The sequence below is a fragment of the Mesoplodon mirus genome (assembly GCF_964341445.2).
Source record: "Mesoplodon mirus genome assembly, chromosome: 15".
Classification (NCBI taxonomy): domain Eukaryota; kingdom Metazoa; phylum Chordata; class Mammalia; order Artiodactyla; family Ziphiidae; genus Mesoplodon; species Mesoplodon mirus.
The window spans coordinates 64,443,200-64,466,607 of NC_138991.1; the positions used below are offsets into that span (position 1 = coordinate 64,443,200).

The 23,408-nt window shown below is 52.0% G+C and overlaps 1 protein-coding gene across 5 annotated transcripts in view; it reads right to left on the reverse strand.

Annotated features, from left to right (window-relative positions):
- MAPK8IP3 (mitogen-activated protein kinase 8 interacting protein 3) overlaps positions 1-23,408 on the reverse strand; it is a 48,245-nt gene that overhangs the window by 20,318 nt on the left and 4,519 nt on the right. For 4 of the 5 annotated variants that reach the window (XM_082643837.1, XM_082643836.1, XM_082643840.1 and 1 more), the window contains exons 2-5: positions 11,366-11,486; positions 9,093-9,163; positions 8,732-8,823; positions 2,954-3,095 (exon numbers count right to left, since the gene is read on the reverse strand). In XM_082643837.1, the coding sequence (XP_082499963.1) occupies positions 2,954-3,095; positions 8,732-8,823; positions 9,093-9,163; positions 11,366-11,486 (426 nt within the window). Of the gene's footprint in view, positions 1-2,953; positions 3,096-8,731; positions 8,824-9,092; positions 9,164-9,847; positions 9,984-11,365; positions 11,487-23,408 lie in introns of those variants that run through there. The other variant, XM_082643838.1, reaches the window with a different exon arrangement.

The following is a 23,408-nucleotide window of genomic DNA, read 5'->3' on the forward strand; positions in this document are numbered from 1 at the left end:
GTGGGTGGGCAGAGCTAAGCCCCAGACCAGGTCAGGGCAGAGGTTCCCCGGCTGGGAAGGAGGCCGGGGAGGCCGGCGTGCCTTCTGATCAAATTACTGCTCCACTGCGAGGCCCTCGAGGGCTGGTCCCTCTCGTTCCTGCCTCCTGCCTCCCGCCCTGGCCACAGTCAGGGGCTGTGACGAGTGGGCACCTCCCCAGTTCTGCCAGTGGTGGCCTCCCCAACAAAGAGACACCAGGGGATGGGTCTCGCTTAACCTCCACGGTCCAACTGAACCAAAGTTTGCCTTCAACACCTACGCAAATGCAAATTCCACAGAATGGGACGTCCCCCACACTTCCACAGAATGGGACGTCCCCCAAATGTTCCGAGAGTGAAAAAAGACCAGATTAGTAAAAACTGCAATCAACTGTTGACCTTAAGAATCTCCCTGGAGAGAGAACACATTGTTTGAATAAATGTGGACAGGAAACAAACATTCCTCTCCTACCGTCTTTCCTGGTGAAACCATTGGGGAACCTCAATAAAAATAGCCTCTGCTCTTCTATGAACTAACATTGGTAACCCCAGACTCACCCCCGACTCACCCCTGAGCAGGTGCCGTGGGGCCCCCACAGCCTCTTGCCTGGTGCCGAGAAGGGGCATGGCCTCAGGAGGGGCTGAGGCCCATGGGGGCGGGGGGGCAGCACTGAGAGGCCACTCTGGGTACATGTTCCCATCGGTGCCAGATCACATGGTTTCCTCAGAGGGACACACTTTCAGAACTTTCTGACAAGAGGAGCTGATGACGGGGTGTCGGCCTTCTCTTGAAGCTGGATAGATGCTGGGACCAACCCACCCCCACCTTTAACTAGGAAGGGCTGACCGGGCTCCCGTGGCCACCTCCAGGTGACTAGGAGTCAGAGTGGTTTGGGAGCCTTGTGGGATCTGCCTTTTCCCGAGCAGCCTAGTCCCTGCCAGGCGCCGCCTCTCCCTGGGCTGAGACTCCTCTACCCGGAACCTCACATCCTCGTTCTCCTCTTGACAGGGCTCCCATCCCGGCAGCTGTGTCCCCGAGGGACACTTGGTGATGTCTGGAGACACTTGTGGTGGCTAGAGCTGGGGATGGGTGGAGGCAGGGTGCCCACAACACCCCACAGGGCACAGGATGGCCCCCATAGCCAACAGCATTCAGCCGGGTTGCTGATGAGCTGTGGTGAGAAGCGCCTCTTGCAAACATTTTTGGTTTGGGTTTGGGTTCTGCAGCTCAGGGCCAATTTGTAAAGAAAAAACCCTTTCCTCTTCACAGCACCATGCACACTGCACGCCTCTGTGGTGGGGCCCCGAGTGCTCTCCCACAGGGAGGGTTCCGAGGAGAGTGGTACCCGAGGAGGCCTGTGCTCCAGGCTGATGCACAGGGACTTCCACAAAGACGGCCGGGCACATGAGCCCATGCCTCACGGAAGCACACACTGTCAGACCACCTGACTCAATGGCCACGCTCCCCATCTGTCCGTGATTTGAACACTATTTCCGTGGGCCTCCTGACCCTGGTAGTCACCGTGGGGAATCCTGCGGCATAACCAGGCCTCCCCCTACTCCCCTAGCTGTCTGTCGCCTGCAGGCCACCACTTACCCACGGGACACTCCCCCTGGCCACCACTTACCTAAAGAAACCTGCCAACCTCTAACACCAACGTGCAGCAGTGACCTCCAAATGCAAAGAACCCACATCCCAGCGGCCATGCCTCCCATGAGGAGCCACAACTGTTTGGTTAAAACACTGAAAATACAGTACATAAAAACAAAAAACAAAACAAAAACAACAAAACAAATTAAAAAATTAGAAAAACTTGAAAACCTAGAGCATAAAATAAAAAGAACTTAAAAGTAATTATTAAAAAAAAATCAAACAAAACACACCTATGAACTAAAACATAAAGGAATATAATTTATTAAGAGAGAACGATTTCAGACGATGCAGGAGAAAGAGAGATGCATGAGAACACAGGCTGGCCCAAGGGGCCGTCTGGAGACCCCAGCCTCCCAGCTTTCTGAAGCTCAACGCCCCCGCAGGAGCTTGGGGGTACACGCCAGCTGTGGGCCCTGCCCCTTCTGCCCAGACCCCACTTGCTGGCAGGACAGCCAGTGGCTGGCGGGCACGAGGTGTGCTCACTCCGCGGAACAGACGCAGAGTGAGTGGGGTAGCTTTCTGACACAGCTGGCAGCTTGTGGTGACCTCCTGCAGCCCAGCTGGACACTGCAAGGCAGGAGAACAGCCAGCAATGAGTCGCAGTGGGAAGGAAGCTGTGGGGAAGCCTGGGCCCACGTCCACTGTTCGACCCAGCCCAGAGGGTATCCTCTGATGGCCTCAGTGGGGAATCACCAGACCCAGGGCGAGGGTCTGGTCTCTTCAACGAGCAGTGGGGCCCGCGTTCCATCCTGCCACAGCCTGCCTTCACCAGATGGGCTAAGCTCACAGACCAAGGCTGGCAGCAAGTGCTCAGGGGCCCTGCACGAGCGCCTGCCGTTGGCCTTCCCAGGGCCCCAGTGCCGGGGATGGAGGGTGGGTGCTCTCACTGCTGAGCTGAGCACACCGGGACGTCCTCCTTCTCAAACTCAGGCCCCTAGGTTGTTAGCACGGGTAGGCCGGTAAGAACAGCCCAAAGAAGAGAAGCTGACCCCTGACCTTTGACTTTCTCCTGGTTGGAGTGCAAACCTCAGATGCTAGAAGGACAACACGTGTGGGGTGAAGCCCAATCTGGCTGCGAGGCTCTGGGTTGTGTTGGGGGATGTTCACTACGCTCAGCCCTGCCCGATTGGCACACCCTGGCTATAGGCAGGTCCCCCCGTCCGATGGGCACGCCCTGGCTGTAGGCAGTCCCCGAGCAGCCGAGAGTCCCGGCTGCGGCCACACCCTCCTGAATGAATGTGGGGCGACGCGGAGCCCTCACTCCACAGCACGGCTACAAAACCTGGTAGCTGGAGCTGAGCTGCAGCTGGCCGAGGTCACTCAGGTGCCAGTGGTCCCCCGCAGGCATGAGCTTGCCCCCCATCTGTGCACGTACCACACCGTCGGTCAGGGGAAAGACGCTCAGGGAGGTGGGACGCTCCTTCCTGTTGAAATGTGGGGAGAGAAGGAGGGGGGGGGATTAGACAGTGGCTCCTGAAACAGGGCTGCAAACTCTTCCTGGACATGCAGATGCTTGTTCTGCAGCTGGAGCTGCTCTAAAAGATGCCCCTGACCATGGGCTGTAGGGAAGGGCGTGACCTTCTGGGTGGCCAGGCACACAGGACCTCTGACCCCTCTGCCCTGCAGCCGCGCTAATCAGCGTGTTCACCCGCTCAGGGCATCGCCACTCCGCTGTGATCCCATAGAACATTTCCCCTCCGTTACACTGTCATTTATCAGTTTTATTTATTTCCATTGTAAACAGGCACCTGCACAGCAGTGCCTGTGATAGGCCCTTTGGCATCACAGGCAGCATTGCCTGGTTCCTCCTTGGCCCTACTTCTGCCTCCTGGAGCCAGCCAGGAGGAGTCAACCCTTTCTCCCCTGTTCTTTGTTCCTCACCCTCCCCCAACACCCCATCACTGTTTTCAGGAGACCTGGGTACAGAGTTTCTCATGGGGTGCTTTTCTCTTGCTCCGAGCAGTTCCCCCCGTCACGGAGCACTGACACCACAGAGGTGTCTTATAAAGCTATGCTAGCAAACTGAGAATGTCCAGTGGGCTGGACTGATGCTCAAAGCCGCCTGCCGTGGGCTCAGTCGCTGGGATACACTCCGTGGGCTGTTAGCGGCGAGGGAACGGAGCCCAGGCCCGGGGCAGACACATGGCGCCCCAGAGCCTGTCGGTGGCTGCATGGAGTCCATGCTGCTCAGAGCTGTTTAGGCCAAGCATCCGAATCCCTGACACACAGGGGCTGAGGTGGGAGCGGTGGCAAGGCTTCCTCAGGGGTCCGACGGAGCCAGGTCCAGAGGCTGGGCTGTCCTGGAGGGAGGACGGTGGCTTCCTCACAGTGCCTGGAGGATGTAGGTGATGGACAGGGGAGCGGAGCGGCCGCCATGACCAGAACTTCCTATGGCTGGCGGGCAGCTGCCTGAGGCATAACTCTGGGAAGGATGTCTCTCTGGGGGTGTCCCAATGGCTCCAGAGCGGCAGGGCTGGGGCGGAGCAGGAGGAGAACTCGGAATCTGGAAGCCCCTCTGAGCTGCTCGAGTTGCTGGTCTGTCCTGTTCAGGAAGACACTGCCTCCTGCAATGCAGGGTCCCCGGACCTGCTGGGACCTGGCTGTGCCTCTGGGGGCTAAGCTGCGGGAGGGACAGGGCCAGAGGAGGCCTGCAGGGCCGGACAGGGGCCTCGGCCACTCGGGAAGGCAGTTTCCTGTGGACAACCTCAAGTGCCTCATGCAGCCATTGTCCCATATGACAGACGACGCTTTCTCGGTTAAGAGCTCAGACGTCAAGTTAGAAAGCTCTGGGTCTTCAGATCCATCCCAAGCTCAGCAGCCCGTGGCTCAGTCCTCGCCAGGCCGTTCTCTGACCACAGCCCCCAGGCCCTCGGCATCCGGGAAGGCAGCCACTGTCTGTGGGCTGCTCCCTCAGGGCTCCCAGCCCCTCCTCCACCACTGTTCCTCCACTGGGCTCCCAGTGCCCATATGGGGGTGCCTCTCCTGGGGCCCAGCTCTGACCTTGGTGGGGGACGCACATAAGGGGTTCCTCGGCCCAGGCTGTCACCAGATACCACAGGGTAATGTGACGGCAGGGCAGGGTGGGGCCACCTGCTCCCTAGGATGGGAGCCTGTATCCATCGCCGGCCTCCACGACTATGTGCGTCAACAGATAGCCAGGCCGCACTCCCCGATGGAAATCCTCACGAGGATCGAGTCCCGTGTCCTCTCCATTGCTCCCCGCAACCGCAAGCCTCAAGAGTATTTGCTGGGTGCTGCTGACTGCCAGCCAGAGCCCATCCAAGGCTCACCCACCGTGTCCTCTTGTTATAGCCCCGCAGCTCCCCCGGGAGACGCCAATGCTCATCCACTTCAGAGGCTACGGCCCGAGGGCATCACACTGCTCGCAGAGGTCATGCCACTGGCTCTGGGTCCTAAGTGACTGAGCTGGGCTGCCTAACACCAGGCGCAGGGTCTCCACCCCTGCCCGCCACCTCCTGGGGGTGCAGACATGTGGCCCGACCTGCAGGCCGGGTGGACGTTTGCTAGTGGGGCCTGCACTGCTACCTGCTTCAGGGCTGCCTCGGGACCTGGGATCCGCCTGCCCCTCCTTGGCAGCAGGCCCTGTAAACGCCAAGTCCGGAGCCTCCAATCTGTACGATTCTGGCAGCCGTCTGAGCTCCCCCAACCCGAGGCCCAGGGACAGCTGCAGCCTTTACCTTCTCCTCCACGACTGGCGAGGACTGCAGGGCAGTGACAGACAAGGGCCAGCACACAGCGGGGACAGCACAGAGGGCAAGACAAGAAGGCAACATTAGAGAGCGAAGGTCGGGGGCTCTGGGGGCACGTGTGCGCACATGGAGAGGGAGGGCCCCCATGGGGACGGACAGATGTGGAACACGCAGATCCTACGCAGGATGGACCCAGGGCACACAGACACACACCCCCTTGGCTTGGACGGCAGGTTACGCCCACTCAGCCCTGGGCAGTGGGTGAGCATCCTCCCCATGACATTCCTGGCACACGCAGGCACTCGCGTGTGCAGTGACAGGGCACACGATCGCATACACCATGTTCACAGGCCCACGCACGCTCACCACCTGTTTTGTTTTGTTTTAATTTATTTAATTAATTAATTTATTTTTGGCTGCGTTGGGTCTTCGTTGTTGTGTGCGGGCTTTCTCTAGCTGCGGTGAGCGGGAGCTACTCTTCGCTGCAGTGAGTGGGTGCTACTCTTTGCTGCAGTGCACGGGCCTCTCATTGTGGTGGCTTCTCTCGTTGTGGAGCATGGGCTCTAGGCGCACAGGCTTCAGTAGTTGTGGCACGCAGGCTCAGAAGTTGTGAATCACGGGCTCTAGAGTGCAGGCTCAGTAGCTGTGGCGCACGGGCTTAGTTGCTCCACAGCATGTGGGATCTTCCTGGACCAGGGCTCAAAACCGTGTCCCCTGCATTGGCAGGCGGATTCTTAACCATTGTGCCACCATGGAAGCCCTCACCACCGGTTTTATTCTAAAGACACACAGATGCACAAAACCAAGCCAGGACTCAAGGAAAACTGTGCCTGTCTGGGCTCAGCAGTGGCCAGCAGCTCCCCGGCACTAAGGACGAGCCTCCTCGGGGAGCCAGAGAGTCTAAACTAAGGTGGGCGGACACACATCTGTCCCCAAAGGACCCAGAGTTGTGGCTGGAGGGGTACACCCCAGAGAAGAGCAGGCCAGGAGGGCAGCACAGGGCCTTCCCCTTCATCTGCTGCAGCAGCACAGGCCACAGTGGGATGTCTGCACTCTCTGAGCCCTACAGAGGCCAACACCCAGTGCAGTAAGAGAAGGCCTGTGCTTTCTCTCCTTCCACCAGCGTGCCCTCTGGACATGGGAGGCGTGGCTGCCGTCCACATCCATTCATCTGAAAGTGGGCCCGGGGCAGTCAGAGACGCACGGTGGGCCCTGGGAACATCTCCATCACAGCCCAGTGTCCAGGCGGGTGGGGCAAGGGCGGCTGCAGGGCCAGCCAGAGCCCAGAGTCTCATACACTGTGGCAGCAAGCACGGGGCAAGCGATTCTGTGCGCCACAGTGAGGTTAAATGTCGCCAGCCAGCTGGCAGAGCGATGGAGGCAGCCCAAACGCAGCCCTGCCTCTCTGCTGCCCAAACAAGCGCTGCTCCGGCCACCGCCCCGCAACACACACACACACAGGAAGGCGCCTCTTCACTGCCAAGGCACAGGAGGGTCGCAGCTGACAGCCCCAGGCTCCTCCCTCCCGCTGGCAGGCATCTCTACCCCCATGGGGCTCAGGAAGGTGTCTTAGCAGAGAGTGTCCAGGGCCTGGAGAGGATGGACACACAGCCAAGTGCACCCTGGCCTCGGGGACACCCTGAGGAGGATCTGATGGGGACACAAGGCTGGGCAGGAATCTGGGCCAGAGCCCAAACTCTAGGTAATGCCCGAACAGCCAGCCTCTGCAGCCCCAAAACAACACGAGGAGCTCCCGATTCCAGGTTGGCATTTGGTGCAGTTCCTTGGAAATTCCCTCAGTGACTTCTGAGGGCCACGAGTGAGGCTTTCACAGTGTGTCGGGAAACGGTGGCTTGGAGATGGGTATTTCCTACCTTCAGATAAAACTGACCCAGAAACAATAACTGCAAAGGGTTTTGTAGTTTAACACACTCTTTGATACACATTCCCTCACGTAATTCTCACAGAGCCGGGGGCGGGGTCAGCTAATGACCCCGATACCCTTTCCTGGGCGCACACATTTACAGAAAGAAAGCATCCACAACGGCTGTATCCCCTACTCCCCACGAGAAGCGGCTAGACTGTCTAAAAACATGCCAGTGGTCCCCTGGATGACTGCCCTTCCTAGTCCCTGCTAGGCCTCTGCTGACATATTACAGTTTCCGTTTTCAAATCGGAAGACTCAACAGCTTCGCCCACCATGGCCCAGTGAGTAGCTGACGATGCCCAGCATGGAAGGGCCTGAATCTCCTTGTTTGCAGACATCACCCACCAAGGAGACAGGTGCAGAGAAAATAGAGCCTTTTCGTGACCAGACCTGGGGCTTCCGGTGTTTGCTGCAGGAACAAGGGGCCACAGCTGCAGAGGCACAAACGGTGAGCTCCATCTGTTGGGCCTGGGGTTCCGGCCTCAGGCGTCTCCTCCCTCCTCCAGCCTGATGGAGCCATGGCCTCCCATGGCAACACCCAGGAGAAGATCTCTGACAATCTGCTCCTGGGGTACTGAGGTGCAGTTTTATCCTGACTGAAGATGAAGCAGGAACCTGGCCTCTGCAGGCTTCTCTCTGCTCCCCGAATAAAACCAGGATGGCGGGGTGTGGCTGCGTCTGCTGGTCACCAAGGTGTGCAGGCCTCCCCCACCACCTAGAGTCGATTCTTGCGATTCGAACTGGTTGTATTCTACAAAGTCACCGCAAACACGTTTGCTTGTAGAAGAAACACGTACATAGGTAGGTACACATCTCACACAGATTAGAATCTTCATTCCTCACTCATCCTGGTACACTGTTTCCTTTATTTTACACAACAGAAAACGAGGTGCCAGAAGTATTTAACATGGCTTAGAGGACAGGAGCCAGAGCTGGGCTCCATCCAGTCCCCACTGACTGGCCCCTGGACCCCAGCGTCTTGCAGGACACTGCGCCACCTGCCGCCCCCATCCCTGGGCATCTCTGCAGGAGGTGGAGTGTCACCTGGCACCACCTCAGTTGGCACCCTGTGAACTGGGTGACTCAAATTTTTCACCACTCTGCGCACATCTGCAGATGACTGCGAAAGTGCCGTGAGTGGTGATTTTGAGGCTACAAATAAATTTTACAGAGTAGGCGAATTCAGAAAAACAGAATTTGCAGGTATTAGGATGGACTACATGGTTTTCCCTGGGTCTCCATGACGGCCTGCGGGCCCGCAGCAGGCCCACCCCAGCCCCTCACCTGCTTGGTGCCGTCCTCAGCACACACCCCGGTTCAAGCCTCACACTCCGACCGGACACCCCTCTCCCTGAGTCGGGGGAGGGCCACGGCTCCTCCTGGGGGAAGGCACCAAGCTCTGGCACCTGGCTTCCCGTCCTACCTCCTCCCCGGCAGGGTGCTCTCAGTCTGGCTGTTCCCCCCGACCTGCTGCATCTTGGACCTCTCGATGTGCTCCACGTAGGTCTGGATCATCTGTGAAGAGGACACATCCGAGTGAGCGCTCCCTGCCCATGAGGTCCACCCGCCCACCCCCTCCAGCCTGTGCCACTTTCACCCTCACTGGCTCGGACAGAGATGAAGGCAGAGTTCAGGGAAGGGAGTCTGGCCACATGAGGCCCAGGGCTTTCAGGTTCAGCAGGTGAACCCCAGGGAATGAAAAGGCGGCCAAGGTCGGCAGCCAACCCCACGTGTGGGACTTTACCACTTCCTCATGGCCCTGGCCCCGTGGCGGGGAAACCCACCTCCGTGTGCCGCTGGTGCAGGGCATTGTACTCCTTCTTCATCTCCGACTCCCGCTCCTCCAGCCGAGAAACTAGAAAACACAACCAATGTTTGTCAACTGCACAACCTGCTTCTCCAGGGCACGTACTTCTCCAGGCTTGACTGCTGGGGGACAGAGTATTCCAGACAAACCCACGCCTGGACCCTGAGCTCAGAGGTGGCCTCATTAGCATAGAACACCCTGGGGACCTAGCAGGCGGTTCTGATCGGCCCGGGTCTGGGTGCATCACCGTGTGTGCGGTTATCTGAGGCTATTCAATCCTGCTACAGAGAGCAAGAGCTGGGTGAAACTCACACAAGCCTTACTCTCTATGTCTAAGTCAGCTGGTAGCTTTGGAGGTGCAGGCAAAACTCACAGGATGTGTCACGTTGTGTCACATGTAGACAAGGAACGAGTAGGTGGCTTGTGGACAGAGGCAGAATTCGGAAGTAAGCAGCCTCTGAGACACACTAAAGAGAAGAATATCTGAACACAGGATGGAACACACAGGTGTCCCCCACACGGACCAGGGGCTGGAAAGACCAAGTCACGATCGTGCCACCTCTGGGCTGGCAGCTGTGTCACCCCTGTGACACCCAGGATGGTCCCCACGTGTGCTCTGACCAAGAGGCACAGGGAAGCACCTGAGTGCCATGGGCTAACTGGACAGCCAAGCCACGGAGCCAGCATGCCACGGGCCTCAGACACCTTGCGTCTGTGGCCCTTTGTTCCAACCTCAGTTTTGTTGAACTCTGCACAGAGCGAGACAGGACACGCAGCAGGCTTGTTCTCCCCTCTCCTCGGTCCTTGCCCCTGATGCTGACCAAACGGAAAACTTCAGACTGTACCTTGGAGTTTACATGTTTTCCTTCTAAGAAAAGATGAAAAGGTTTCACATGAAAATTATTCTAAGCAAAGGGAATATTAAGGATTCTGTGTAGTTATAGAAAGGGCGGGTCTATGCAAAACTAAAACGGGCCTTTCGGTTTGCCTCTGCCCCACAAAGACTAGCGTGTTTGTGTCTGTGTGTGTTGCCACTAGCTGTGATCACCTACAACACCCGGGGGTATTGGCTTTAGCAAAATTGGCTTCCAGTCTTGGTTTGGGATATGGTTAGACCCAACCATCAAACCAGTTTTTTAAATTAATTTAATTTATTTTATTTTTGGCTGCGTTGGGTCTTCGTTGCTGTGCGCAGGCTTTCTCTAGTTGCAGCGAGTGGGGGCTACTCTTCGTTGCGGTGCGCAGGCTTCTCACTGTGGTGGCTTCTCTTGTTGGGAGCATGGGCTCTAGGTGCGTGGGCTTCAGTAGTTGTGGCGCGCAGGCTCAGTAATTGTGGCTTGTGGGCTCTAGAGCACAGGCTCAGTGGTTGTGGCGCACGGGCTTAGTTGCTCTGTGGCATGTGGGATCTCCCCAGACCAGGGCTCGAACCCGTGTCACCTGAATTGGCAGGCGGATTCGTAACCACTGCACCACCAGTGAAGTCCCTCTTTCTTTCTTTTTTCTTTTTTTTTTTTGATATGATCTTAACTTTCCAGAGGAACGAAGGCACCTGTTATCCAAGGTAATGAGGTAAAGCAACAAACTAGGTCTCAACCATCAAAACAACTAATTACAGAAAACTGAAATTACAGGGTCGTTATAACTTTGAAAGTATAGTTTAAACAAAGACTTCTAAAGGTAAAATAATAGTTCTTATTTAAAACAAACAAACAAACAAACAATAAAAAACAACACAAAACCCTTTCCTTGCCTCTCCTTGTAAGGGACAGGGTGTTCCCGTAGGCACCCTGGTCGGCCATGAGTGCCCCCTAGGAACTGTCATTACAGGGGCACCATTTTGGGCCCAACTTTCAGGTCACAAAAGAGCACCCGCTCCTCAAGCAGCACACAGACAGGAGCCCCAGCCGGCAGCCAGGAGCTCTGTCCTAAAGGGCCACACAAAGTTCACAGATCTGTGAATTTCGGGTCAGACTGCAACATTAAGCAAAAATGCTCTGTCATCAGAGGGGCCTTATTTATAAATTCTATTTATTTCCACAAAGGATTTGAGGCCATTTACAGAAATACAGAGCGGTGTAAAGACAGAAAACAAATTATTGAGGGAATCACAATGAAAATAAGATAAGGCTCTCATTGGGTTTTCTCACTCTCTTTTTATCAAAGGCTCTCAACATCCCTCCCAGCTGGGTGGGTCTGAGAACAACAAATGCATTCAAAATGCAATTTCATCTCTCCGGGCTAGCGACTTACTCTGATCTGCATAGTTTTTGGCCTTCAGTTCCAGCTGGCGGGTCTGAAAGTCGAAGTGCTCCACCTGGGTTTGTAGCTCTTTCTTCTCTTGTTCCAAGGCATCTTCAAACTCAATAAATTTCTATACATGCAAGGAAGAAAAACAGCAGGCGTCATGAATGTGCGATGGCCAGATGACAGCAGCCCCTCAGAAGGGCTCACGCTCAGGCCCAGAATGTGGTTTCTGCACCCCAGAGCCGGCTTCCCTTCCCGTCCACCACCCGCCACAGCTGTGCGGAGAGCTTCCCAACAGGCTGTGGATACCACAGCCTTCTAACCAGCTACCAGGCAGTCACCCGGGGCCCTAAAGTTGGAAAAGCCCACACACGCTGGCTTTAATCTTGAAATTCTTAATAGTTTTTGAACAAGGGGCCCCCATTTCCAGTTTTGCACTGAGCCCCACAAATTATGTAGCTGGTCCTTAGGCAATAGAGTAATATTATTCCTCTCAACACTGAACATCTAAAAGAGGCCAGGTGTGGACTTCCCTGATGGTGCAGTGGTTAAGAATCTGCCTGCCAATGCAGGGGACATGGGTTTGATCCCTGGTCTGGGAAGATCCCACATGGCGCAGAACAACTAAGCCTGTGCACCACAACTACTGAGCCTGTACTCTAGAGCCCGCGAGCCACAACTACTGAGCCTGCGTGCCACAAGTACTGAAGCCCACACGCCTAGAGCCCGTTCTCCGCAACAAGAGAAGCCACTGCAACGAGAAGCCCACGCACCGCAACAAAGAGTAGCCCCCGCTCGCTGCAACTAGAGAAAGCCCACGCGCAACAACAAAGACCCAACGCAGCCAAAAATAAATTTAAAAAAAAAGTCTCTAATTTTCAAAAATAAAAATAAATAAAGAGGCCAGGTGTACTTTCCTCTTAACCTGTATCTCAGTCACTGCTAAGTTCAGGAAGCCATCCTTCGTGGAATAACCGGCAATGCATAGTACTGCTCTGATTCTCTTAAAAACAAGATGGGGGGTTGTTGGCCTAGATTTGGAATCTGCACTTTACATGGTAAGTTTCTGAGCAAAATTACTGTTGAATCAAGTGAAAAGAAAGCACTTTGTAAAACAAAAGAAAATCCTAAATGTTCTTAGGAGGATACCTAGGTTAACACTGACAGCCCAGGGTAAAGGCAGGGTCTGGTCCGGGGGGATGGGCACTGGGCAGCAAACCCCCCTCCCTCCCTCGGCTAGGTGACAGCCTGAAGGCCACAGCCCTGCAACAGCCCTGATGGGAACTGTTAACACCTTGATTTTACGGTGTACGAAATGGAAATATTAGTAAGAAATTTCATTTGTAGGAACCATAAATGTCAGCTGGGTCCTTAAGACACAAAAAGTGTCTCAAAAGATGGGAATATAAAATAGGCTGTTGGTTCCAGGTTTCGGGTGTCTGGGAGAGTCAATGAGTTCGTGGTGGCTATAGCTGTATTTCCCGTAAAAACTGCACCCAGTCCCCCACCCCAACTCTGGGCCCCAGAGACGCTTCTTCCTACAGTGGCTTCTCAGAGGTCTTTGTGCTGAAAAGCACTGGGGCTCCTGCCCAAAGGATGACTCACCCAGTGCAGTGACAGAGGGCAAAAACACCCGGGGCGGGGGCGGGCAGGGGTGCGTCAGAAAGAAAATCTGTATTGATGACATCGTTCACAACTTAAGTAAAATGAAAAACATCCGCCCCATTGCCAGGAAAATGCACACAAATGGTGCAGCGGCACAAAAATTTAAAGTAAGCGGTTTTGAATGACTGTGGCCATGACCAGCATATGAAGAATAAACAAATGCTATTAATTGGCTGGTAAAGAAATTATTTAACTTGGGTAATTTTAATTCCTATTACTTAAAAAAAATTAAAAGAATGATATAAACATATCCTTTTGTAGAAAAATCAGAAGAGAGTGTTAAGTGAAAATAATACTTCTAAAAAACCATAATTCTGCCATGCTATCAATGGTTAAGAAACAACAGCAACAAAACCATAATCTACCAACCAGAGAGGGTCAGTTAAAATTGGGTGACATTCTTCCAGACGTGTGTGTGTGGAGCGGATGTGCCGTCATTTTGTACACGGTATCTTGACCTGACTTATTCACTCGTTTACACTGGAAATGTCTCTCCACACTAAGAACTGTGCTCTGCCACTCCTACTTCTAACAGGTGTGTGTTCCCGTCAGTGGGTGTCTGCAGAGCATAGTTTACTCAACTGATAGCCTCCTGTTGGACTTTCAGGCTGCTTTAAAACGTTATTATTGTTACTACTTGTGTATCTGCCCAGTGGCATCCTGCTCCCCAAGGCCAGACGGGCACCCCAGCCCACACCTCCCAGGTCGGGTGGTGCCCTTCCCGGAGCCCCCATGGCCTCTGTGCTGCCAACCCGACAGGTGGGAAAACGGCAGAGCATAATTGTCTTAATTTTCAGCTCCTGGATTACTAGTGAGACTGAATAAATTCATTAGTCATATACACTACATCTAACAGCTCATTATGTCCTTTGTCCGATTTTCTACTACAGGTTATTTTTCTTAACAATTTGTAAGGACTTATTAGACCCATTCAAGAATTTGTCTTCTACGCTGCAAGTACTTTTCCCAGGATGTAGTCTGCGTGTGTACAGTACAGAAGTTTACTTACTTCTACACCATTTACTTAATAATTTACCTTTTCTTCATTGCTCTGAATGCTACCCTTATGATATGCTAACTTCTAAGACATATTTTAGTCTATTTTTGAGCCAGTAACCAAAGGTTTTTTTATCATTTTTTAAAAATTAATTAATTAATTAATTATTTTTGGCTGTGTTGGGTCTTCGTTTCTGTGCGAGGGCTTTCTCCAGTTGCGGCGAGTGGGGCCCACTCTTCATCGCGGTGTGCAGGCCTCTCACTGTCGCGGCCTTTCTTGTTGCGGAGCGCAGGTTCCAGACGCGCAGGCTCAGTAGTTGTGGCTCACGGGCCTAGTTGCTCTGCGGCATGTGGGATCTTCCCAGACCAGGGCTCGAACCTGTATCCCCTGCACTGGCAGGCAGATTCTCAACCACTGCGCCACCAGGGAAGCCCCCAAAGGTTTTTTTAAATTTGTAGTGTAATAGCATCTTTTAATAGCTGATATATATTTACCCTCTTAACTCTTCCTTTTCAATATATTCTTGGTTACTCCCACTTGTGAATTGTTCTAGATTAAGTTGAGAATCATCCTGAATCACTTATATATTTATTTTTTGAATCAACATTTTGCCTGTCAGAAAGCATCAGTTCTCTGGTCCTCAGGAAGGGGTCCCTGTTTTTCATGACAAAATGCTCAGGGCTGGACTTGGGCTGAATGGAAAGCTCATCTTGAGCCAGTGAAGAGCTGAATGACGGGGCGACTGGGGCTGGAGGATGGAAAATGCTCCCTTTCTGTAAACTGAGCCCTGTCCTACCTCCAAGCTGGAGCACCAAAGTTTTACACAAAGAAAAGCGTTCTGTGGTGCTAACATCATTTCTCTAGAATTCCCATCTGTATTTCATCATATTACTTGCATTTCATAGCTGAGAGTCAACTAAAAAGATTTCTAGATGAAAGATGATTGGCTGCACCACGCAGCATGTGGGATCTTAGCTCCCTGACCAGGGATCAAACCCATGCCCTCTGCAGTGGAAGCATGGAGTCTTAACCACTGGACTGCCAGGGAATTCCTCCAGATTCTTAAGAAGGTCAGACAGATGTTCCTAAATCTATCCTGATAGGTGATCGTTAAAATCCAATGTAGATGACAGTCCCAAAAAGCTTTGTCATGCCATAAAACAACTGATATGCTTTGAGATCCCCGATGCAGTTGGCCCCGAACCAGGTGACATGAAGAAGTCCTCTGATGTTATGATATTTTAAGGCCTTTCAGCCCTAGGAAATACAGAGATATTAACTGAGAGAGAAAACATCTAGGTAAGCTGTGTACATGAATGTCCTCAAGGCCAAAGGCAGAGGGCACCCCAAGTGGCAGGGAGACATGAACTCACAGGACACTTGTGGTTCCCAGGCACAAGGAATCCTGGAGCCAAGGGACAGTCCTGTGATGGGAATGGTCAGTCATCAGTAACCACCCGCAGACAAGGGGTGTGAGTGGTCACAATCACAATCACGTGGCAGCAATGCCCCAGATGAACAAAAAGCCCCAAGGAACCCACAAGGGACCACGAGCAGACTAAAGGGCCAGCCCTCAGCTTCCCTGCTGGGCTGGACCAAACACTGGGACACCAGTGTTTGGTCCTGCAGGCTCTGCAGGTTGGCGACCACCGCACTTGGCATTTGGGGAAGAACCGCTCTTCCCCGCTACCTTGAGGGACAGCATCGAACCAGACAGAGCTGACTAGGGGGCATGTCAGGGGCTCCAAGTCCACGAAAACATCACAAACACAATATGCTGTTCTGCAGCTTAAAAGGCGTCCTCTTTCTTCCCCTCCTGAAAAAACTCTTTTAACGTTATTACAGTAATTTTAATTAACAAAAATGCAAGCTAACTGTTTAACTGAAATGGAAGATGCAATGCCACCTTCATCAAATATTATGAGGGATAAATAACATGAAGGACCAGTGCCTGGCCAAGACTAAACAGATATTTAATCATTGCTTTTTATGAGGAAATGCTTGGGGCTAGACTTGGGATGAAATAAGAATCACCTGGACAAGTAAGGCGTAGTTGATGGAATAAAGCAGGGGCTTCGTGGTTGGTGGTTAAATGAATAAGTGAGGAAAATACAAGTTCTCCTCCAAAACGAGGCGGGCAGCTGTGGCGGGGGAGGTGTCAGGAGGGAACTCTAGTAACTGGGTTAGAGTCACAAAACATTCAATAGATGTTTTCAAGGAAGCAGAAAATATTTTTATTTACAGATCATTTACTTTAGATTTAAGAAAATCAGGAATTTTCAGTGGTGGGGGACAGGGTAAGTTATCTCTATAAGGAAGTCGTCCATAAGAAAGCTAAATATTTTTCAATTTTTATTGAATTTGTCCAATTCAATTTATCCAATATGAATGGAAATGAGAAGAATAAAATTTTTAACAGCATTTGGGTTGAGTGGGTCTGCCTGGTGCTGGACTGTGAAACAGAAGGAATCTACCGTCTGAGACATGCCAAAGTGAAAAACTCGTACACACGCCAATTACATGCACTACAGATTTGAGTTTGTCTGGAATTGTCATCTGTCTAACCGAGTCTAGTCAAAATGTCACTTAGCACCTGATAACACACAGAGGTTTAAGGCCACCTCACAACAAATCTTTGGAGCCTCCCGAAGAGCAATGAGGAGCAACTAACAACTGAGGAAAAGGTACCAGGGTGTCTTAACATGAACACTGAGCTAGGAAATACCTGATTCTTACTGCTAAATACCAATCTACTACATGATTTCCCCCCCTTTTTTTTTCGCGGTACGCAGGCCTCTCACTGTTGTGGCCTCTCCCGTTGCGGAGCACAGGCTCCGGACGCACAGGCTCAGCAGCCATGGCTCACGGGCCTAGCTGCTCCACGGCATGTGGGATCCTCCCAGACCGGGGCACGAACCCGTGTCCCCTGCATCAGCAGGCGGACTCTCAACCACCGCGCCACCAGGGAAGCCCCCATAATTCCCTTTTTTTCTTTTTCTTTTTTTTTTTTTTTGCGGTACACGGGCCTCTCACTGTTGTGGCCTCTCCCGTTGCGGAGCACAGGCTCCGGACACGCAGGCTCAGCATCCATGGCTCACGGGCCCAGCCGCTCCGCGGCACGTGGGATCCTCCTGGACCGGGGCACGAACCCATGTCCCCTGCATCAGCAGGCGGACTCTCAGCCACTGCGCCACCAGGGAAGCCCCTAGATTTTGTTTTTAAGATATACTTCTACCCCTCCCTCTTACGAACAAATTGCTGTTTTAAAATTAAATTCAACTTTGGTTTTCAGAATTTGCTTTTTTGGTGAATTTCAAGGTACATACTGAAGTAGCCTGAGAGTGTGGGAACTTCCAAAAATCCAGGAACCAGAGGAAGCTTTTCTCAATATCCCATGGAATGAGATCATTCTATCTAACTCATGCATAAAACCAAACTTAAGAAATAAACTGACTTTTTCGGGACTTCCCTGGTGGCGCAGTGGTTAGGAATCCGCCTGCCAATGCAGGGGACACAGGTTTGAGCCCTGGTCTGGGAAGATCCCACATGCCGTGGAGCATCTAAGCCCGTGTGCCACACTGCTGAGCCTGCGCTCTAGAGCCTGTGAGCCACAACTACTGAGCCCGTGATCTGCAACAAGAGAAGACACCGCAATAAGTCCACACACTGCAATGAAGAGTAGTCCCTGCTTGCTGCAACTAGAAAAAGCCTGCGCGCAGCAACGAATACCCAACACAGCCAAAAATAAATAAATAAATAAATTTATTTTTTTAAAAAGAAATAAACTGACTTTTCATGTCAAATATAAAATTAAGACAACACAAGCCAGCATTCCTAATCCCAGAATGCAAGAGAGATTACTAGGTAAACACTCTTCTATAACATAATCATTAGAATTCTGGTAACTTTCATAACTGAAGGCTACTTTTTTTTTGCGGTATGAGGGCCTCTCACTGTTGTGGCCTCTCCCGTTGTGGAGCACAGGCTCCGGACGCGCAGGCTCAGCGGCCATGGCTCACGGGCCCAGCTGCTCCGCGGCACGTGGGATCTTCCCGGACCGGGGCACGAACCCGTGTCCCCTGCATCGGCAGGCGGACTCTCAACCCCTGTGCCACCAGGGAAGCCCTGAAGGCTATTTTAATTAAAGGCAAAGTAAATTAAGACATTAAATCCAATCCTTCCCTCTTATATGTCCTTTAGGCCAGGGTCACACATAGGAAATAATTCAATTCTGGTTGAATTGTTAGAAATAAAACAGGAATCAAAGATTTTGTTCTTTTGCATGTAATTCCTTTCTGGGGGTGAGGTGGTAGAGTGAATGTCCAAAAGAAAAACGCTCTTTTTGGGTCTTTTATCTTAGGCAGAGTGGTGCACTGGGGTGTTGGGCACAGGCTCTGTGCCCAGGGGAGACGCCCTCTATGGATGGGTAATTCCCTGCTCCTGACGGTCACTCCCATCATGATCACCATTTACTGGGCGCTCACAGGGGTGCTGAACTCATGAGACCTCAAACCTCAGAGGTTTTTTTTCCCAGCCTTTCCCCATATTCCATGACTGTTACCATTTACATCTAAAATGCAGTGTGGGCAGGTGGACAGAGGGAGGGAAGGGCATTTCTGCATTCAAGTTTTAGACACACGTCTGAGATCACGCCACTGTGCAGGAACCCAAGAACAAGGTTGGATTCATTTTTAAAAAAGCATAGATTCCTCATTTAGGTTAAAGGAATCACTGGTTCAGCATCTGCTTGAGATGAATCCCAACAAATGGCATTGGTTTAACTCACAATGATTTTCAAGAATTGGTAAGATAGGGACTTCCCTGGTGGCTCAGTGGTTAAGACTCCACGCTCCAAATGCAGGGGGGCTGGGTTCGATCCCTGGTCAGGGAACCAGATCCCACACGTAGGCCACAACTAAGAGTTCACATGCAACAACTAAAGAGCCTGTGAGCTGCAACTAAGGAGTCCACCTGCCACAACTAAGACCCGGCACAACCAAATAAATTAAAAAAAGAAATATTAAAAAGAAAAAAAAGAATTGGTAAGATAGGAAAGATGTCTGTAAAAAATACATATTTTAATATATTACATATTTATTTAAGTATTTTATGTTAGATACTAATATATACTTTGCATCTTAAAATATACATTACATTTATTATATTATTTATGATATATGACATGATTGGTTCTGGGGGGAAATAAGAAAAAGGAAGATAAGACAAAAACTGTAAATGCCCCGTCCTGGGAGAAATTTCTCTGGGAGAAGTTATTCTCAAGTAGACTGTGTTCTTTGAAGCATTCTTTTTTTTTTTTTTTTAAATTTATTTATTTTTGGCTGCATTGGGTCTTCGTTGCTGCACACGGGCTTTCTCTAGTTGTGGTGAGCGGGGGCTACTCTTCGTTGCGGTGCGTGGGCGTCTCATTGTGGTGGCTTCTCTTATTGTGGGGCATGGGCTCTAGGCGCAAGGGCTTCAGTAGTTGTGGCACGTGAGCTCAGTAGTTGTGGCTTGCGGGCTCTAGAGCGCAGGCTCAGTAACTGTGGCACACAGGCTTAGTTGCTCCACAGCATGTGGGATCTTCCTGGACCAGGGCTCGAACCCATATCCCCTGCATTGGCAAGCAGATTCTTAACCACTGCGCCACCAGGAAAGTGCATCTCTGAAGCATTCTTAGCAGTTTACACTGATTTCTTCAACTTCCTAATCCACTTGGCTTCTATATCCTTCTCACTCCATCTAACAGGAGAGACCTGAGGACGCCCATGGTCGCCCTTTGGTGGACACAGGGTCTCGCTGTCCAGAAGCGTACACTGAAGACCCGAGGCCAGAAGCTTGAGCAGAACCCATGGGATCCTGCCCGGATCTGGGTCCGATTCACTGGGAGAAGGAAGGGTACCCAGAGAACTTGAACAAAAGGCATCACCTTGAACCCACCACTGAAGATAATCAGAATCCAAATGCCCTGACCCCTGTCTCACAAACCCCGCCAACGGAGGTCCGCTCCACTGATCTTGGCATTCCCCAAATCTCTTGCCCATGAGAGGCGCTCAAAACAAGGTAACTGACTTATGATTCCACGGGCTCTAAGTGTCTGTGAATATTTCCTTTCCTTGGGTCGAGCCTTTCCCACCCTGGTGACTGGGATGGTTTCTTAGGACGCGCTAGCTGGCCACCAACTGATTCTAACCGCTTGGTCTCCCTGCCCATCTTCCAGCGGGGCTCCCTGTGTGCAGCTGCATGCAGGACAGGCTGCGCCGGAGCCTCCCAAGTCCCCGAGAAACAGGGCGCAGGTGTGGACGGGGAGCTCCTGCTCCACCAGAGGAGATGGATGGACACCCACACAGCAGGCTACACTAGCAATGAACGGATGAATGAAAGAATGGTAACAACCTGGGTGAATCTCAAATCCTTATGCCGTGTGAGAGGAGCCAGTCAAAAAAAGAGTGTACACTGCAGGATTCAGTTTATATAAGGTTCTAGAAAATGCAAATCAATCTACAGTGACAGAAAGCAGACCGTGGTTACCTAGGGATGGGGGAAGCGGGGAGAGAGTGTTGAGGGCCACAAGGAAACTCTGGGGATGATGGAGATCATCATTATCTTGATTGTGAGGATGGTTTTTCAGGTGTAGACGTGTTAAAACTCACCAAATTGCACACTTCAAGTATGTACAGCTTAGTGCACTGACCTCAACAAAGTTGTTACAAAGAAAGAACGGAACAGAACTGAAGCCCATGGTGGAAGATTTCATGGTGCGCCGTAAACACTAGCTGCTTTCTAGGTGCTGGGATTTCCCTCCAGACCTCTTCTCAGCCTTTCAAGAATTTCATCACCTCTCTGTTGTTTCCTAAATAGCTGCAATGCTTTTTTTCTTTTTCCTCATCTCACAATATTTTCTTCTATTCTCCTGTTTCAAAACCTGCTACACTTTGGGGTCTCCCCTCTTTCTAGAACATGTTCACTAAAGAAAAACACCCCACCTTTTTAGCATCTTCCTTTCTTGCCTGACGCTATGAAACAGGTCAAAGAAACATTTACTGCCTGTCATTACAGAACAGTGATTGAGCGAGACCGCCCACAGCTACACTGCCCAGTACCTTAGCCACAGACACATGTGGGTATTTAAACTTAATTTAGGGAATTCCCTGGTGGTGCAGTGGTTGGGAATCCGCCTGCCAACGCAGGGGACACGGGTTCAAGCCCTGGTCTGGGAAGATCCCACATACCGCGGAGCAACTAAGCCCGTGTACCACAACTACTGAGCCTGTGCTCTAGAGCCCGGGAGCCACAACTACTGAGCCCACGTGCCACAACTACTGAAGCCCGTGTGCCTAGAGCCCATGCTCCACAACAAGAAAAGCCACTTCAATGAGAAGCCCCCGCACCGCAACGAGGGGTAGCCCCAGCTTGCCACAACTAGAGAAAGCCCGCGCACAGCAACAAAGACCCAACCTAGCCAAAATTAATTAATTAATTGATTAAAAAATAAACTTAAATTAATTTAAATGACATAAAAATAAAAACTCATCCTGAACTGCATGAGGCACATGTGAAGTGTCGGTGGCCCTGTGTGGACACATAGCAGAACAGAAATTTCCGTCCTCACACAGAGCTGTGTTGGACAGATGGATGGCTGAAAACCACAGAAAGAGGCCTTGCCCTCCAGGAACCAACAGCTCAGTGCAGCACGTGGAAGCAGAGAAAGGCTGCCCTCCTTCCTCACCTGCACATGCACAGGCAGCTGGCATCTCTGTGGGACGTGTGTCAGAGAGAAAAGAACCAGCCTTGGGGCTGGAAGAACCAGAAGGGCACTGCCCCTTGGCTAACCAGGAAAGAGCCCCCACGTGGGGACTCTGGGGTGACAGGGACTCGCTCGAGCACCTACATCTGAATGTCACGGTGCTAGACACGAGGGAGTCAGGTGTGCGCAGCAGAAGCACATGCAGAGGGGGAAGAAGGAAGTGGAAGGGCAGGGGACAGGGCACGCGGGGGGCGGGTGCTGGGGAACCCCGGGAGAAGGCGGTCTCCTCCTGGGAGCGTCCCTTCCTCTGTCCCCATCCATACCCTTCACTCTCCATCTCACGTTGCCATTTTCTCACCATCTGACAGTGTGGCAGGACCTCCCCATCTGAGCACCTGCATCAGGGCAGCACGGACCCATCCCCGGCAGCAAGTCTGGCCCTCACGATGCTTAGTTGACTGAGTTAACGAACAAGAGAGAGTGGGAGATGGGACCTGCCTGCGGACCAGTTCAGGCCACAGGAGAAGGGTTGGGAGGGGAAGAAAGTGGCTGGGGGACCAGCGTGACAGTGGTGACTCAAGCCAGGATGGTAGCAAAGGAGATAAAAAAGAAGCACAAAAAGTACAAAAAAAAAAATCAGGCCAAAAGAATGGCCAGGACTTCGTGAGTCACTGGACATGGGAGGTTGTGAGGATGACCCCTGGGGCCCTGACTTTCAACAGAGCAAAAGCCTGGAACATCAGCCGTCTGGCTGCTGACCACCGAGCTCCTGGTCTCCTCAGCTGCACTAACAGGTCATCCTCCCTTTCATGACAAGCGGGAACTTGGGAAAAGGGACCCTGCCCCCCACACTAGTGCCCCTCCTCAGCTTGCATCCTGCATCTGGTCATGAGGTCACACGAAAGCCAAACTAAGGGACATCTTGCAAGATAACTGGCCTGTGATATCACATCGTCAAGGCTGTAAAAAGCTAGAAGTGAGAAGCCAATCGGGAACTGAGGACACCATAGGACTTGCAGGAGCCCTCAGGCCTTAGCGGAGCAGGAGGGAGGGAGGGAGATGGAGAGAGAAGAGTAATGTGGAAAAACGTTCACCTTGGGGAATCTGGGTGAGATTGTCCATAAATTATTTCTATATTTTTCTATAAATTATTCCAAAACAGAAACTTAAAAAGAAAGACAAGATTTAAAATTTAACTTAGAAATTCTAGTTTTGGGAGAACTAACTTGCCCCAGTCCCTGCCCCGCTGCCTAACGGCCACCACAGGGCCTTGAGGGTTCCAAGGGTTCCCGCTGGGCGAGCCTGGCAAGGCGGTGGGGCTTCTTCCGCATGTTCTGTTCTCTCTGGCTGGAAGGCGCCTCTCTCTGCTCTCCTGTGCCTATTTGTTTTTTGTTTTTTAAATTTAATTTATTTTTATTTATTTTTGGCTGCATTGATTCTGTGTTGCTGAGTGCGGGCTTCCTCTAGTTGCGGCGAGCAGGGGCTACTCTTCAGTGCAGTGTGCTGGCTTCTCATGGCAGTGGCTTCTCTTGTTGCAGAGCAGGGGCTCTAGGTGCGCGGGCTTCAGTAATTGCGGCACTTGGGATCAGTAGCTGTGGCTCGCGGGCTTTAGAGCACAGGCTCAGTAGTTGTGGTGCATGGGC